Source organism: Thalassophryne amazonica, chromosome 16, assembly GCF_902500255.1.
Source record: "Thalassophryne amazonica chromosome 16, fThaAma1.1, whole genome shotgun sequence".
Lineage (NCBI taxonomy): Eukaryota > Metazoa > Chordata > Actinopteri > Batrachoidiformes > Batrachoididae > Thalassophryne > Thalassophryne amazonica.
The window spans coordinates 63,738,774-63,755,714 of NC_047118.1; the positions used below are offsets into that span (position 1 = coordinate 63,738,774).

Genomic DNA, 16,941 nt, shown 5'->3' on the forward strand with positions numbered 1-16,941 from the left:
AAAGCTCCACTGAAATTGAAAATTGAGGAGAGACAGATAGGCAGAGTGCTGTCTTTTCTCTTCAAGTCTATAAAAGTCTATAAAAAAAATTAAGTACTTGATTCTTTCACCAAAACATCAAATCTCGGCTTTCATCTTAGATGCACCTTCTGGCAAATTGTAGCCGAACTTTCAGGTCTCCTTTTTAAGAAAGACCTCATATAAAATCAACAATAATGATAATAATATTAAAGCAAACAGAGCTCTGGTATCAGAACGGAAAAGTATCGGTATCAGCAGATATCCAAATTCAGGTATCGGGATCGGAGCAGAAGTGAAAAATTGTGGATCGGTGCATTTCAAATTGTTTTTAGAAATCATGGATGTCGTGTAAGTAAGTAAGTAAGTAAATTTTATTTGTATAGCACCTTTCACAGACAAGAGCCACAAGGTGCTTCACAACATAAAAAGCACAATACACCACACAATACACCACACAGTGGCCAAGACGTTTAAAAACATAGCATAGCAGCCCAAAACCTAAGCAAAAGCTTGTGTAAAAACGAAGGTCTTAAGTTGGCTTTTAAAAGTGTCAACAGAGTCCAGTGAGCACAGAGAGAGCGGGAGACCATTCCAAAGCCTGGGAGCAACAGCCTGGGAGCAACAGCCTGGAAGGATCGCTCTCCTCTGGTTGAAAAACGGGTGCGTGGAACAATCAACAAATTTTGATCCACAGACCTCAACGCCCTGGCAGGGGCATAAGGCTGGATGAGGCCACAGATATAGGAAGGCGCCTGACTATGTAGAGCTCTAAAGGTTAAAACCAAAATTTTAAAATTGATCCTGTAGGACACTGGCAGCCAATGAAGCTCCTTTAAAATTGGGGAAATGTGAGTCCTCCTTTTGGCTTGTGTCAGAATTCTCGCTGCAGAGTTCTGTACCAACTGCAGTCAACGCAAATCCTTGTTTAGACATGAAAACAAACTGTTACAATAGTCTAAACGTGTTGACACAAAAGCATGAATAATAAGCTCTAAATCATTTCGTGACACCATTTTCCTGAGCTTAGAGATGTTTCTTAGTTGAAAGAAGCAGTTCCTCATCAGCTGTTTACAGTGCTGTACTAAAGACATATCGTGTCCTCCAGACAGAAGAGGAAATAGACCATCCAGATTGTTAGCAGCGCAAAGTTCAAAAGCCAGCATCTGTGATGGCACCATCAATGCTGAATGGTACATCCAGGTTTTGGAGCAACACATGCTGCCATCCATGCAACGTCTTTTTCAGGGACATCCCTGCTTATTTCAGCAAAACAATGCCAAGCCACATTCTGTACGTGTTACAACAGCGTGGCTTCATAGTAAAAGAGTGCGGGTACTAGACTGGCCTGCCTGCAGTCCAGACCTGTCGCCCATTGAAAATGTGTGGCACATTATGAAGTGCAAAATACAACGGAGACTGTTGAACAACTAAAGTCATACATCAAGCAAGAATGGAAAATAATTAAACCTACAAAGCTTCAACAATTAGTGTCCTCAGTTCCCAAACACTTATTGAGTGTTGTTAGAAGGAAAGGTGATGTAACACAGTGGTAAACATACCACTGTCCCAACTTTTTTGAAACGTGTTGCAGGCATCCATTTCAAAATAAGCAAATATTTGCACAAAAACAAAGTTTATCAGTTTGAACATTAAATATCTTGTCTTTGTGGTGTATTCAACTGAATATAGGTTGAAGAGGATTTGCAAACCACTGCATTCTGTTTTTATTTACATTTTACACAATGTCCCAACTTCGTTGGAATTGGGGTTGTACAACAAGCACATAATCTGTACTAACCCACGGCTCCCTGGGCAAATGTTCATAAGATTACCATTGAAAAGGGACAGTTTTCTGCAGAAGGCTTTTTTTTTTTTATTAAGTACAGCTCATTGATTTTTACCTTTTTACTCCAAAATCAATTTGCTTCTTAAGGCCCCTTCACACATAGTGCAAAGTTTGGTCAAATACGGAGAAACAGCGTGAAACAGTTCGAATTAGTGCACCACGAAACATTGCACCGATGGGCAGGCGTACATGATCCCGGTGCGAGAGTTTGTGCACACGACAGTGTCTTTCGAGCAGAAACACACTGTGAGGCGCACCACATTGCGCCGTTGATGTGGAATAAATAAAACATAAAAACCAGCTGGTACCTGTGGAACCACATCGCGCCACTGATGTGGAATAAAGAAAAAAAAATAAACATACCACCCATGGGATTCGTACCTGCACTTTACTGATTGCCAGCCCAAAACTTTACCACAGCTACCATCACTGGCCTGTAAACGGTGCGGGGAAAAAGCCTGAAATCAACAAAGAGATGGACATACTTAAAAAAAATACAACCATACACCATAAAAACAGAGCATTTTATATTGAATCCCTCTTATCAAGTGGGCAATACAAATATGATCTGTCTGTTCCTCTGTAGATAACCCATGGTCACAGACATACAGTCATGAAATGACATGAATGAGAAGCAATTTGCTCTTCTCATGTCCACATATGCTGGTGCATGTCCAGCCAGCCCATGCGCATCCTGCCCAACACGTCTTGTGTACGGCGCGCCAGAACTGACACTGCGTCATATGGAACAGGGCTCACATGGGTGACATAAAAGTCAGACAGCCCGCTGCGTGTTCTGATCTGATGGTCCGTTTCAGCCTGGGGCAGCCTGTCAATGGGCTGTAGCGAGGGAGCGCGCACATGATGACAGCAAACAGACACACGCGCGTCAAAGTGGACAGTTGTTAGTCCATGTCTGTCCAAACACAGTACATGTTGTTCAGCTTGGATGTCCAGATCCACAGATCTCCACAGCCGCTTCAGTGGGCGGACACACCTCTTGTCAGTTCAGCACCACACCAAAGCCACACTTGTGGGGAACTTAGACAAATTTCACCGCCAGCACAAAAGTGATTGTCTGCAGACTGTTGTCGTGCCCAAGAGTGCGAATGGCCACACATTTTCTAAGTGCCAAACGAGCAGTGTTAGATGTTCATGCGTGTCAACTGGAATTTGGCCAACACCTGCCGCAAAAGGGTTCGATGGGCTCGCACAGCGCACACTCTGTCTTTCAGCCGCTGGTGTGCACAAATAATTGTAGCAACAGGTATACGGGGCATTAGAGGCAGGGAAAATTTTACACGGTTTGCAGACAATTCGCACTATGTATGAGGGGGCCCTTAGGGTCACCATGCCTAACACACATACCATGTCTGACGATAATCAGGCAACTAGGAAATAAGTTATTGCACTCACAAGATTTTCATAAGGTATGCTTCATGACCTTGCCTTCTTGGGTCACCATGTGGAATGCAAACACCTGACAAATAGGCCAGTACAACTGAAGTAAGCTTGCTCACAAGTGAAAAGCTGCATGACTGACTGACTGCCTACACATATTGATGTCTCTCCTACTGGCTGTGCTGTGGGAAAAAAATCTGGAAAATTTCTGCTTTAGGCTTTTTTTAAATTATTATTATCATTATTATTGATAGCCTCTTGTGCAGAAATGTTTATGACTTTCGAGCTAAGCTGAACCACTGGAAAGGATAAATGCTCCCATAACATTCTAAATGTTTCAGCAGTTCTGGTGATGCCTAAAAAACATGACAAAGTCTTGCATTGGTTGCTTTTCAAAAATTAAGAATCTTTCATTTTAATAGTCTTAGATATGAATGCTCTCTCATGTAAAATCTTGAGGCTTTTTTTTTTTTAACTAATGCAAAATTCAAACAGGATAAAAGAGCGAGTATGATCAAGACAAACTAATTGTTTTTGCCTCTCTGAGGCTGAATTTAAGAGATGTTTTGTTTAGTTTTTTCCCCCTCAGTGGTTTCTTTTTGTTGGACTATGATAAAGAAAAATGTCAAGAGGTTGCCAGTGTTTTTAGTTCAAATGACCTGTTTTTACAGAACGAGCCAGGGGAATTTGACCCCTGCATGTCAGAACAATAAAGATGATATACAACTGAGGAAAAAGTCAAATACATGTTCTGCCTGTGGACTGTGCTGGGATCACACCGCCCAGTCTCAGCAGAAGACATACGGTAATATCTCAACACATATCAGGAGCCTTGATGAGAGTCACTAAACTAATACGCTATTTAAATCCTCCTGCTCCTCGTTTAGAAAGCCATTAACTATGAGTATGCATCAAAAGTACTTCAACGGCTTAGAGTCAATAAAGCATGAAACTCATTTGCTGCTCCCCCAGGGTACAGAATATGAAATGAACAGGTGCCCCTGTGTGTTGGGCTGCTGAGTGATGAGGATAGTCTGAGAGAAGGTGACAGATGAGGAAGAGAACAGTGTTAAAAGACCTCATAATCTCCACATTGGGGTTATTCTCTCCTCTGAAGAACTGGTTGCTGCGGTCTGTTCTCACCACGTCTTTATCCACAGTGAACTGGACCTTTCTCCAGAACTCACTGTGCTCCTCCGTGCTCATGGACAGCCTGAAATAACAAGCAAAAAAGGAAAAGTGGTGACCAGGAAGACATTTTTTTTTTTCAGAACCTGAACAGATCAATCTCTTCAGTTATGCTTTTACAGTTGGATTCCCTTCCTGACACAAAACCTTTCTATTTATCTTGTGTCTGTCACCAATTTGGAGTGTGGCCTGCACACCTTTTGAGTGTAAGGATTAAAGATCATTAAATCTAGTGTGTGCTTTTTTGCAGATGACACTGTATTTTGTAGCACCAGAAAAAGGACCATGGAAGATCTGCATGCACAGGTGCTGCCTATTACCACGCCCACCACTTTACAGACGAGCAGCTGCCATGTCAGGCTTGAGGTCAATCAGCATCTCCCAATACTAGCAGGTTATCTATTGCATTAAGGTGTTGGGATGTGCAACTGAAAAGAAATATATTATCTAGAAAAGAAGATGAGAAGGGTTTTTTTTTTTTTTTTTTTTTTTTTTTTTTTTAACTATTTTGGGATGTCCTGCAATTTATACTCTTGTGCCACTTATATACTCAAAAATCATGTGTTCTATAATAATAATAATAATAATAATAATAGTTCTCTTGGCTTCTCTCTTTTTTCCTACTTGGGGTCGATATGGCTCTGCATGTTGATTTGGCACAAGTTTTGCACTTATTACACCCTTCCTGACACAACTCCGCATTACATGAAGAATGGGCAAATGTGCTCTTAAACCAGAAACCTTCTGATCTCGAAGTAAGCGCAGTAATAATAATAATAACAACAACAACAATAATAGCACATTTGATTTGTATAGCGCTTTTAACAATGCTCAAAGACACTTTACAGGTTTAAAAACAAAGCAATAAAAAAATAAAATAATCAGAAATTAAAAGCAGATCTGAAAAGATGGGTTTTAACTTGAGTCTTGAAGGTAGACAGATTGATACAGTCACAAATCTGTTTGGGGAGAGAGTTCCAGAGGAAGGGAGCAGCTATGGAAAAGGCTCTGTCCCCCCAGGTCCGGAGCTTGGTCCTGAGTGGCACTGACAGGAGGTTGGCAACAGGAAGGAGTTTGGCAGTGACATGCTAGTAAGCTAGAAGAAAGCCTGATTGTGGAGGGTTTTGTATGTGAGGAGAAGGATTTTGAAATGGATCCGCAAGAACCACTTGGGCCATCATGCTGCCCCTTAGTAGTAGTAGTAGTAGTAGTCGTAATAACAACAGCAGCAATAACTCATATAGGGCTTAACCAATAAGCAACACAATAAACAAAATAACTCTAAGACTTGATGAAAAAAAACAACATTTTTTATTGTAGTGTTTTCAATGTGTTGCATTAGCAATCAGTGTTCATCTGCATCAAATAACATCCAATTTGTTGTACTATGCACATTTATTTATATCTTGCTTATTCATGGAATTTAAAAGTCCTACTGTTAAGTAACAGCACACACTGTGGTGTGCTCAGGTGCTACACTAACTCCTTGTCTGGTGTTAAACTTGCCCCCTTGGGAAATTCTGTGTTAAAACATGTTTCACATAAAGAAAAAGTGTGTGGCTTATGCTCCAGGAGATAGGGCAATAAGTAAAAATCCATCAAATCAGCATGACCTGAAGATAGTGAACTGAGTGGACAAATACGCAACAGGGTGCAGTCTACATGGAACAACTGGGAGGGAGGATCAGGATTGCTGTGTGAGCAAAGAATTAAGGTAAGGACTAAAGGTCAGGCTTACAAGACAGTAGCAAGAGCGACAATGACGTATGTGGGCAGCGAAGGAAGTGTAGAGAAAGAAGTTGATGTGTCAGACAAGAGAATAGTGAGACAGATGTGTGGAGTTAGGAAGCTTGACAGAATAACAAATGAGATAACTGGACAAACAAAAGGATCAACAGTAAAAAAAAAAAAAGAACAGGAACATAGGTTGAGGTGTGTGATGAGAAGAAATCATTAATATATCAAGAAAGAGAAGAAGGCTGAAGTGGAGGTAGATGGTTGAGTAAAGGAAGACGAAGGAACAAGAGGTACAGTAGTGTTCAGAATAATAGTAGTGCTATGTGACTAAAAAGATTAATCCAGGTTTTGAGTATATTTCTTATTGTTACATGGGAAACAAGGTACCAGTAGAAAAGGGGATGTTCACAATAATAGTAGTGTGGCATTCAGTCAGTGAGTTTGTCAATTTTGTGGAACAAACAGGTGTGAATCAGGTGTCCCCTATTTAAGGATGAAGCCAGCACCTGTTGAACATGCTTTTCTCTTCGAAAGCCTGAGGAAAATGTGACGTTCAAGACATTGTTCAGAAGAACAGCATAGTTTGATTAAAAAGTTGATTGGAGAGGGGAAAACTTATACACAGGTGCAAAAAATTATAGGCTGTTCATCTACAATGATCTCCAATGTTTTAAAATGGACAAAAAAAACAGAGACGTGTGGAAGAAAACGGAAAACAACCATCAAAATGGATAGAAGAATAACCAGAATGGCAAAGGCTCACCAATTGATCAGCTCCAGGATGATCAATGACAGTCTGGAGTTACCTGTAAGTGCTGTGACAGTTAGAAGACGCCTGTGTGAAGCTAATTTATTTGCAAGAATCCCCTGCAAAGTCCCTCTGTTAAATAAAAGACATGTGCAGAAGAGGTTACAATTTGCCAAAGAACACATCAACTAGCCTAAAGAGAAATGGAGGAATATTTTGTGGACTGATGAGAGTAAAATTGCTCTTTCTGGGTCCAAGAGACGCAGACATTTTGTGAGGCGACCCCCAAACTCTGAATTCAAGCCACAGTTCACAGTGAAGACAGTGAAGCATGGTGGTGCAAGCATCATGATATGGGCATGTTTCTCCTACTATGGTGTTGGGCCTATATATCGCATACCAGGTATCATGGATCAGTTTGGATATGTCAAAATACTTGAAGAGGTCATGTTGCCTTATGCTGAAGAGGACATGCCCTTGAAATGGGTGTTTCAACAAGACAATGACCCCAAGCACACTAGTAAACGAGCAAAATCTTGGTTCCAAACCAACAAAATTAATGCCTCGCAGATGTAAAGAAATCATGAAAACCTGTGGTTATACAACTAAATACTAGTTTAGTGATTCACAGGATTGCTAAAAAAGCAGTTTGAACATAATAGTTTTGAGTTCGTAGTGTCAACAGCAGATGCTACTATTATTGTGAACACCCCCTTTTCTACTTTTTTTACTAATAGCCCAATTTCATAGCCTTAAGAGTGTGCATATCATGAATGCTTGGTCTTGTTGGATTTGTGAGAATCTACTGAATCTACTAGTACCTTGTTTCCCATGTAACAATAAGAAATATACTCAAAACCTGGATTAATCTTTTTAGTCACATAGCACTACTATTATTCTGAACACTACTGTAAGTGTAGAGAAGGCTGAGAATTGAACTGTGTGGAGAAAACTGATGAGAAATATCAATTCCACGTTGACGTGGGAAGAGATAAAGAGACGGGAAAGCAGAGGGAGCCAGTACACACGCTTAGGACAGATCTGACATACAAATCCAAGGGACAGACTTTAATCAGGTCAGCATAATTCATCCCAAATGTTACTCTGTGGTAAAAACTATGACAGCCAAACATCAAAAAGCATAGAGGTGAGTAAGGACGGGACTTGTGCGGCATTTCATTATCAAACATCCACTGAAGGTGATTCAACAGCCATAAAACACCATCTAACCCTGTAAATGTTAGGGACAAAATTAGCAACAGTCTCTGTGCATGGCACTAATGGACTCAAGTCCTAACAAGCAGAAGGGATTTAATTAACACTGTTTGTTTTCCATGTAGCCCCGTCAGGAATAACGAGCACACGCCTGATGCAACGCCACGTAACTGTTTACTTTCAGTGGGCCGTGTTTGTGCTGTTTGGACCCTCTCAGGCCCCGTTACATTCTCCCTCTCGAGGACGGTACTCACCACTTCAGTGCATGTGTTCATCACTTTATATTTCTCAGATTAAAATGTATGAATTTATATCAGCTATGTTTGCGTAATCAAATCAGAATGCAGTCACTTAAGACATTACAAGTGGGCCAGAAAACATTTTTTTTAAAAGGTATAATCTGTTGTCTGCAGTGCACATCAATTAATATAAGAAGGTGCGTAATTGTAATATACAACATGTAAATATGAGCAAAAACAGACTAGCAGAAATTTAGGACTGCTTGTGATTACTGCATTTACTGACGTATGTTGCACCTGTCAAAAAATGCATTGTGAAGAGAAAAAAAACATATCTATGTCGCACCTTTTCAGTACGTGAAACCCACTTTGCAACACAGTGCTTCCATGGGGGTGAGATTAAAAATGGAGAGGAAGTCAGTGCACAGCCTGTGCTGTTAGTTAACATAAGGACTTTTAAATTTCAAAAATAAGCAAGATGCACAAATAAATGTGTTGGACAACATATTGCATGCTATATGACACCTACATAACATGCTTGTCAATAACTCCTTGTCATTTGATTGATGGATTGTATGGGATGTGATACTTATTTGTCTGACTGTATGCGTGATGCCATTAGCGTGTATTTTGTAGACCATTTTCCATGCCTTTTTCTCCCATCCATCTTGCTATTGCATGGCTCTATTAGCTTCATGAAAAAAATGCATCCATGATATGAGGAAGCTAAATCCAGCAGCCGCAGTGCTGGCGGGTACGTCTTTAGAAGAACTGGACAAGTACTTATCGCGAATTTTCACTGAATTTGAGAAAGGGTGTTTATACACACACATACACACCACAGAAAGTTCCTTTGGTTCTCTCTGCCCAGTAGTATGTCGGCTGTTGCCTGCTGGCATGGTGAACTGCTGGGTCCCGCTGCCTTCAATTTCTTACGCAGAGAAGAAACACTTCTCTAATAGACCGTTGTTACAATGTTTGGCTCCGCAAGCCCCTAATGTAGGATGCCATGCAGAGCTTCGATGTGGGCTTGCATCCTCTGTGTAAATACAAAGACATGACTGAATCTGTGGATAACACTGACAAATGCCTGAAACCTGCCCAAAAAAGGTGGACACAGTCCCTTCATCATGTCCTAGATGTGACAATCAGAGCAATAAGACAATATTTAATAGATGAGACTGGCTGTAATCCTGTACACAATGTGCGTACATTGTTTCCACAGCTTTATTCATAAAAATCATTCAGTATTACAACAGTAAAAATAGCTTGTGTGGAAACTACATTTAATGTCTTGATTCAAATGTGTTTCATACAAATGATAGATGTGTTTAGGGAGGAAAGCTGGAAAAACTGCTCACTGCTGAGGGTGAGGAGGCAAGGGGGGAGAGGGAGGTGTCTGAGCTGAAGCCGAGCTGTTTCTTCCGCAATGCAATTGAGGGTTTTAAGCCACGGTTAGAGGTAAATTTCCGCCCGGCTCTCAGGTTCAAATTGTCTGCGTCGCCGAGCATGCATTTTAAGAAAAATTAATGGAATTGTTGCTGGGAAAAAAAAATTAAAAAAATCAGCCACTTCAGCATCCCGAGGCTGTGAAACGCTATGAAACAGCAGCTCAGCGTGTAGCACAGTAGCAGACAGAGTTTCTCTCCGCTGAGTGGGGAAAAAACGCCATCAAAATCCTTCAGTATTAATCCAGAGTGCCTCATGTGAGCGTCACTGATGATGTATTTAGAAATTTATGGTTTAGTTTACAGTTGAAAGGCTTTGTGTTTCCAAAAAGTTCCAAGTTTGCTCAGCAGCAAAACGGCAAGCAAGAGAATGCACACACGAACACGAGAGAGAGCAAGCATGAGAGAGCGAGAGAGAGAGAACTTAATTTTTCATGTAACACTTGTTTTGACAATGAAAACATGTTTTCCACGTCAATAAAGCGCCACTGAAATTAAGAAGGAGAAAGAGACAGAGAGGAAGAGTGCTGTCTTTTCTCTTTTAAGTCTATAAATAAAAGTACTTAATTCTTTCACCAAAACATAAATCTAGATTTGCATCTTAGATGTAACTTATGGCAAATTGTAGCTGAACTTTCAGGTCTTCTTATTAAGAAAATCCTCCTCTAAACACTTCATCATGAAGCTGTATAACTGGGAATACAAAATATACTCATATAAAACCACAAATAATGATAATATTAAAGCAAACAGAGCTCGGGTATCACTTTTTCTACATTTTATGTTACAGCCTTATTCCAAAGTGGATGAAATTAATTTTTTTCCTCAAAATTATACACACAATACCCCAAAATGACAATGTGAAAAAACCTTTGTTTTTAGATTTTTGCAAATTTATTAAAAATAAACTAAGAAAACACATGTACATAAGTATTCACAGCCCAAGCTCAAAATTGACCTCAGGTGCATCCTGTTTCCACAGATCATTCTTGAAATGTTTCTACAACTTAATTAGAGTCCACCTGTGGTAAATTCAATTGATTGGATATGATTTGGAAAGATACACACCTGTCTATATATAAGGTCCCACAGTTGACAGTGCATGTCAGAGCATAAACCAAGCATGAAGTCAATGAAATTGTGTGTAGACCAAGATAGGATTGTCTTTAGGCCCAAATATGAAGAAGGGTACTGCTTTGAAGGTCCCAATGAGCACAGTGGCCTTCTTCCATAACTGGAAGAAGTTCAGATCCACCAGGACTCTTCCTAGAGCTGGCTGCCCGTCTAAACTTAGCAATCAGGGGAGAAGGACCTTAGTCAGGGAGGTGACCAAGAACCTGATGGTCACTCTATCAGAGCTCCAGCATTCTTCTGTGGAAAAAGATGAAATTTCCAGAAGGACAACCATCTCTGCAGCAATTCACCAATCAGGCCTGTATGGTAGAGTGGACAGACAGAAGCCACTCCTTAGTAAAAGGCACATGGCAGCCCACATGGAGTTTGCCAAAAGGCACCTGAAGGACTCTCAGACCATGAGAAACAAAATTCTCTGGTCTGATCAGACAAAGATTGAACTCTTTCATGTGAATGCCAGGCGTCATGTTTGACAGAAACCAGGCATCCTCTCCAGAGTGAAGCATGGTGGTGGCAGCATCATGCTGTGGGTTTTTTTTTTTTTTCCAGCAGCAAGAACTGGGAGACTGGTCAGGATTGAGGAAAAGATAAATCCAGCAATGTACAGAGACATCCTGGATGAAAACCTGCTCCAGACCACTCTTGACCTCAGTCTGGGGCGACTGGTTCATCTTTCAGCAGGACAATGACCCTAACTACACAGCCAACTGAGTCAAGATATCAAAAGAGTGGCTTCAGGACAACTCTGTGAATGTCCTTGAGTGGTCCAGCCAGAGCCCAGACCTGAATCCGATTGAACATCTCTGGAGAGATCTGAGAATGGCTGTGCACCGACGCTCCCCATCCAGTCTGATGGAGCTTAAGAGGTGCTGCAAAGAGGAATGGGCAAAACTGCTCAAAGATAGGTGTGCCAAGCTTGTGGCATCATATTCAAGAAGATTTGAGGCTGTAATTGCTGCCAAAGGTGCATCAACAAAGTATTGAGCAAAGGGTGTGAATACTTATGTACAGGTGATTTCTTAGTTTTTGTGTGTTTTTTTTTAAATAAATTTGCAAAAAAAAAAAAATTTTCATGTCATTATGGGGGTTGTGAGTAGAATTTTGAGGGGGAAAAAAAAAAATTTCATCCATTTTGGAATAAGGCTGTAACATAAAATGTGGAAAACGTGAAGCACTGTGAATACTTTCCAGTTGCACTTTAAGTAATGCAACACTTGAATGCCACTTCACACAATGCGACTTCTCGATGGACTGATAACAGAAACACAAATTGCCATAGAACATCTCAGCAGCCAATTGTCCAATTACTTTAGGTCTTTTCCACAAGAGGAAACCACACACAAAAAACTGCTGGAATTACTCCACTGTTTATCCCGTTATGTAAAGGTTTCCAGTCTGCACTACAAATTCATATTTATTTGCTTTCACCTTCAACACACCGGCAACATACAGTTAAAATAACACAACCTGTCAGTGTCCAAATATTTATAGACCTAACTGTATATGCAGCTGTATAGTTATGAGAACAAGGGGGAAAAAAAAGATAAGATTAGGGAATCTGGGAGTGTAAATCACAGTATCTTTACTACTAATTATCACTGTACATCCTCAGAGGGTGAAATCAAATGGCCTTTTAAAGGAATTCACATCAGTCAGAGCAGCAGCTCTAATTGGCTGACTTCGATAAGACTTTCTGATGTACTCAAAAGGCCATATGTAGCTGAAACTCTCCCAATTATCGTTTCCACTGCAGACAATACTCCGGGAGAAAATGTGTCCTTTAGAAACAGGGAATTAAAAAAAAGTCTCAGAAATGAAACTGTATACTTCATGAGTGTGCACGCATGTGTCTGTGCGCGCCACAGCTGTTTTTATCTTGTGGAGAGGCAGACTGATCTGATAAATGCTGGCATGTTTTTTTCTCCAGAGACCTTTTATTTCACACCCAGCACCTCCCTTAGCACTTCCCTGATTGTGCCTATTGATTGCTCACAAAAGGCTCACATATGGTTTAATGTTTGACTGACTGAGCATTTGGCAGCCGACACTGCAGCCATGTGACAGTTTAGCTGCCGTTACAATGTGTCAACATGCCACTGCACCCGTGTCAGACGTTTGAAAAAACTGATTTCCATTATGTCAGTTTGAATGTGCGAATAGGCCTTTCATAACTGCGTGACGACATCGGCACTCTGCATGCTCCTGAAGTACAAATGTACTCAGTCCTCCAGTTGCCCACCTCTTATGTTGAATGTCATGGTAGTCACCACGCTTCTGCAGCCTCCAGGCTTCCCTCTCCTGAGAGGTGGACTCATAGTTGTAATAGTGGAGCAGGAAGGGCCACACCTCACCGCGGATGGACGGGTCAATACCACCGAAGAAGATGGCCTATTGACAGAGCGAGGTGAATAAATGTGATGAGCACAGGAAAAAGGCCTGGGGGGTCACTGTACATATACAACACTAATTCACCCTCTTCTGCATTTACTTATTTTAAATTGTTTGACTGCATGAAATGAAAATGCAAAAAATATGCAGGCTTATTTATGCAATACAAATAATGCTTTTTAATCTCATTTCTGTCATTTGTTACTCTTAATATCCCCATCACACACAGCCGGAATCACGCAGAATGGCGTCAGAACGACTAATCGGAGCACATCCGAAAAGTGTCGGATTTCACTTCCAAAAACGTTCTGACAGCCATCTGCAGAAGTCCACACAGTTGGTCAAAATCGGCCGGTGGCCCCGAGTGTGACGCACATGTTCAAAACTCTCCCGGCGCTGTGCGAACAGAACGGAGGACGATTCTCATTTCTTTCTCGCAATAAGGCAGGAGTCTCAGTTACTGACTAATCTGCACAAAAGTGACTCACGATTGACATATGACATGGCTTTGACAGGGGTTAAGAAGCGGACTTGCTGCTTCTGAAAAGCAGCAAAGCAAAGAACCAATGAAGCAGTGGGTTGGAGCACTGCTTCATTGGTTCAAGCTTCGAAGCAGAGCCACGATGCAGAAGCGGTTGATTACAGACACGTTGCAGGGTCTGCAATTAATGTAGAGAAATGAACATTTTCCCGACAAACACCCTCAAAAACGGCCACTCTGAAGGACCGATAAGGGAATCGTTTAGCAAAAAGGCTGTTGATGTCAGTTGATCACATCATTTCGTAACAATTCTCGAAAAGAACCGCATCCCAATACCCAACCCTACATGCAACTCAACTCCGGTACTTTGCATTCCACAGCGCAGCGCGGACAGATGGTCAAGTCCCTTTCACCCGGCTGCGCAGTGTGCTGGCAACGTCGATCAGCTGACAAATACATACTCCACCTCTGGTATAAACAAATCCCATGTGAAGTTGCCATCCCACAACAATAATTATACGATAATCAACGATAGCAGCTCGTTCAGCCACTGTGAACACACGTGCGCAGCTGAGTGGACACTTCATGTGGCCACACACTCGCATGCTGTTTGGCTCACCTGTTCTACACGCATACATGCGCATACTCTATCATGTGAGACACACACTGATGAGAGGTCAGTTTAGGGCTGGGAATGTGAGGACAAGCGGAGATTTGATTGTGTGGGTGAGTGAGTGGGTGACTGACAGCACTAATGTCAGTGCCGTCTGACAGCAGTCTGTGTCATCTGACTGTTGTCTGAAATATGTTTGGACTGCCTCGTGCAGGTGTGCACAAGGCAGTCCGGATGCGTTCTGACACGGCAGACCTCTTTTCCTCCCAACTGTGTCGGATTATGGCAATATTTGCCGTGTCGGGCGTGGTTCCTCCACATTCTTGCGATGTGTGACAGGGCCTTAAACAGCACTTTGGTCAATGGTAGTCTTTTTAACTATACAATACAAATAACTTTTGACTTGAATTGGTGTTAAGCTTTATGAGATGAACGATGGAATACCTCAGAGATCTGTTCTTGATCACTTGTTGCTTGCACTCTAACACCTCTGGTTGGTCATATTAGTTTATTACTCTGCTGATGACATGAGGCTGTATGTACCTGTTGGAAACCTACAAGACTGCCTTATAGTTATTTAAAACAAACAGGATGACATTATTTCCAGATTCAAGGAAACCTGTGATCCTTGTAGACACTCACGTCAACCAAGTTGTCAAGAATGTTGATGTCCACTGAGGTGTTTGAGATTTCATCTGTTACAATTAAAATCAATTTGACTGCATTGTTTAACAATATGTTGAGATGATGAATGTTAAAAAAAAACAAAAAAAAAAAACACAGACACAGACACACTGCATAAGTTATATGTCCAGAGAGGTAATGCTGGTGCAGTATTTGTGTGTACTGCAAAAATATCTTTGTCATCGTCTAACTGTCACTGACTCATTTCAGCATGATGGTGAAAAACCTATACTGAGTCAATCCCAGAGAACTCGAATGACTCATAGCGGGACATTGGCCAAAACTAACCCTCTAATTATTTACAGGCAAGCAGCAGAACCGAGGTGCTGATTAAAACTGAAAGCTTGACACCCTGAGGTCAACTTTCCAAATGCCATCTATCATTATAATAAGATACCTCTAGCAGCTACTAGTATTATGTATTATGGCAGCTTTTTTCACTGATATAACAGTGATAAAACGTCCGTTTGGGTTTACAAGCTTTGCCGTGTGCACATACTGCATGCTGACATGCACAGGCGTTGTTCTCAGACAGTCAAATAGCTTTTCTCTTATGTGGGTGTTAATATGTCCACTAGGTGGCACTGTTGACTGTTAAACTTCCTAAAACTGTAAAATCGAATATCCTCTTTCACCTGCAAAGACAAAAACATGTTATAGGCAACTATAATTAAATAATTTCGTGACCAACACGTGGATAAAGAAGCAAACAATTAAATAAATAAATAAATACAAAAATAAATAAATAAAGAGTTTTCACTAATGTTTTTCCTCTTTGCTTCTGCATCTTACCTGTGATGATGTCATCACTGTGCACCGGTCTTTTAGGAGATTAAAGAAAAACTGTAAAGAAAATAACTCAACACTTTTGTTTTGCATTGGGAATTATTATTTTTTTGATTAATTAATTAATTCATACATTCATGCAATGGCTTTATTTTATTGCTAGTAGTCAGATGACGATGTCAATTTGATGCACCAGCACACAAGAGTCCCTTTATTCAAAGAGTAGCGACAACTGAGAACATGGTGCCATTTTGGAGCCAATTGTGCTGAACTACTGAATAAACCCTTTATGTTTTCAACTTTTTTTTTTTTTTACAGTTAACCACATACAGCAACACATCCAAGTACAGGTACTATCAAAATACATATAAAAATAGTTAAGCTATCAAATTTACATAAAATTACAATTTATAATGATTTATTTAATTAATTTTAAGCCAATTTATATTTCTGCAACTCCGTAACTCCGTGTCACGTATCTGACGTGCATGACAGTTTTAAAGTTCTCCATCACTGGATTATGCTTTTTTATTTTGGATTAATTTGTTCCTCATCAAGCTTTTCTTTCTACAATCATCACCTCCAAATCAATGGTAAGGTGTACAATTTTCTCTTTATCCAACTCCGTGTTGTAAATTTGCAGACTTTTCTGATTTGTAATCAGTGTGTGCACTGCAAAAACTATTAAAATACAATCCCATTTCCAATGAAGTTGGGAATTAATACAATGCAAATCCTCTTCAACCTATATTCAAGTTGAATACACCACAAAGACAAGGTATTTAATGTTTAAACTGATCAAATGGATGCGTGCAACACATTTCAAAAAAGCTGGGACAGTGGCATGTTTACCACTGTGTTACATCACCTTTCCTTCTAACAACACTCAATAATTGTTTGGGAACTAAGAACACTAACTGTTGAAGCTCTGTAGTTGGAATTTTACTACGAAGCCATGCTGTTGTAACATGTGCAGAATGTGGCTTGGCACTGTCTTACTAAAAAAAGCAGG

At 40.6% G+C, this 16,941-nt stretch overlaps 1 protein-coding gene across 1 annotated transcript in view; it reads right to left on the minus strand.

Moving 5' to 3' along the window:
- tbc1d16 (TBC1 domain family, member 16) overlaps nt 1-16,941 on the minus strand; it is an 87,435-nt gene that overhangs the window by 22,209 nt on the left and 48,285 nt on the right. The window contains exons 8-9 of the mRNA XM_034190516.1: nt 13,217-13,365; nt 4,347-4,481 (exon numbers count right to left, since the gene is read on the minus strand). Of these exons, the coding sequence (XP_034046407.1) occupies nt 4,347-4,481; nt 13,217-13,365 (284 nt within the window). The remainder of the gene's footprint in view (nt 1-4,346; nt 4,482-13,216; nt 13,366-16,941) is intronic.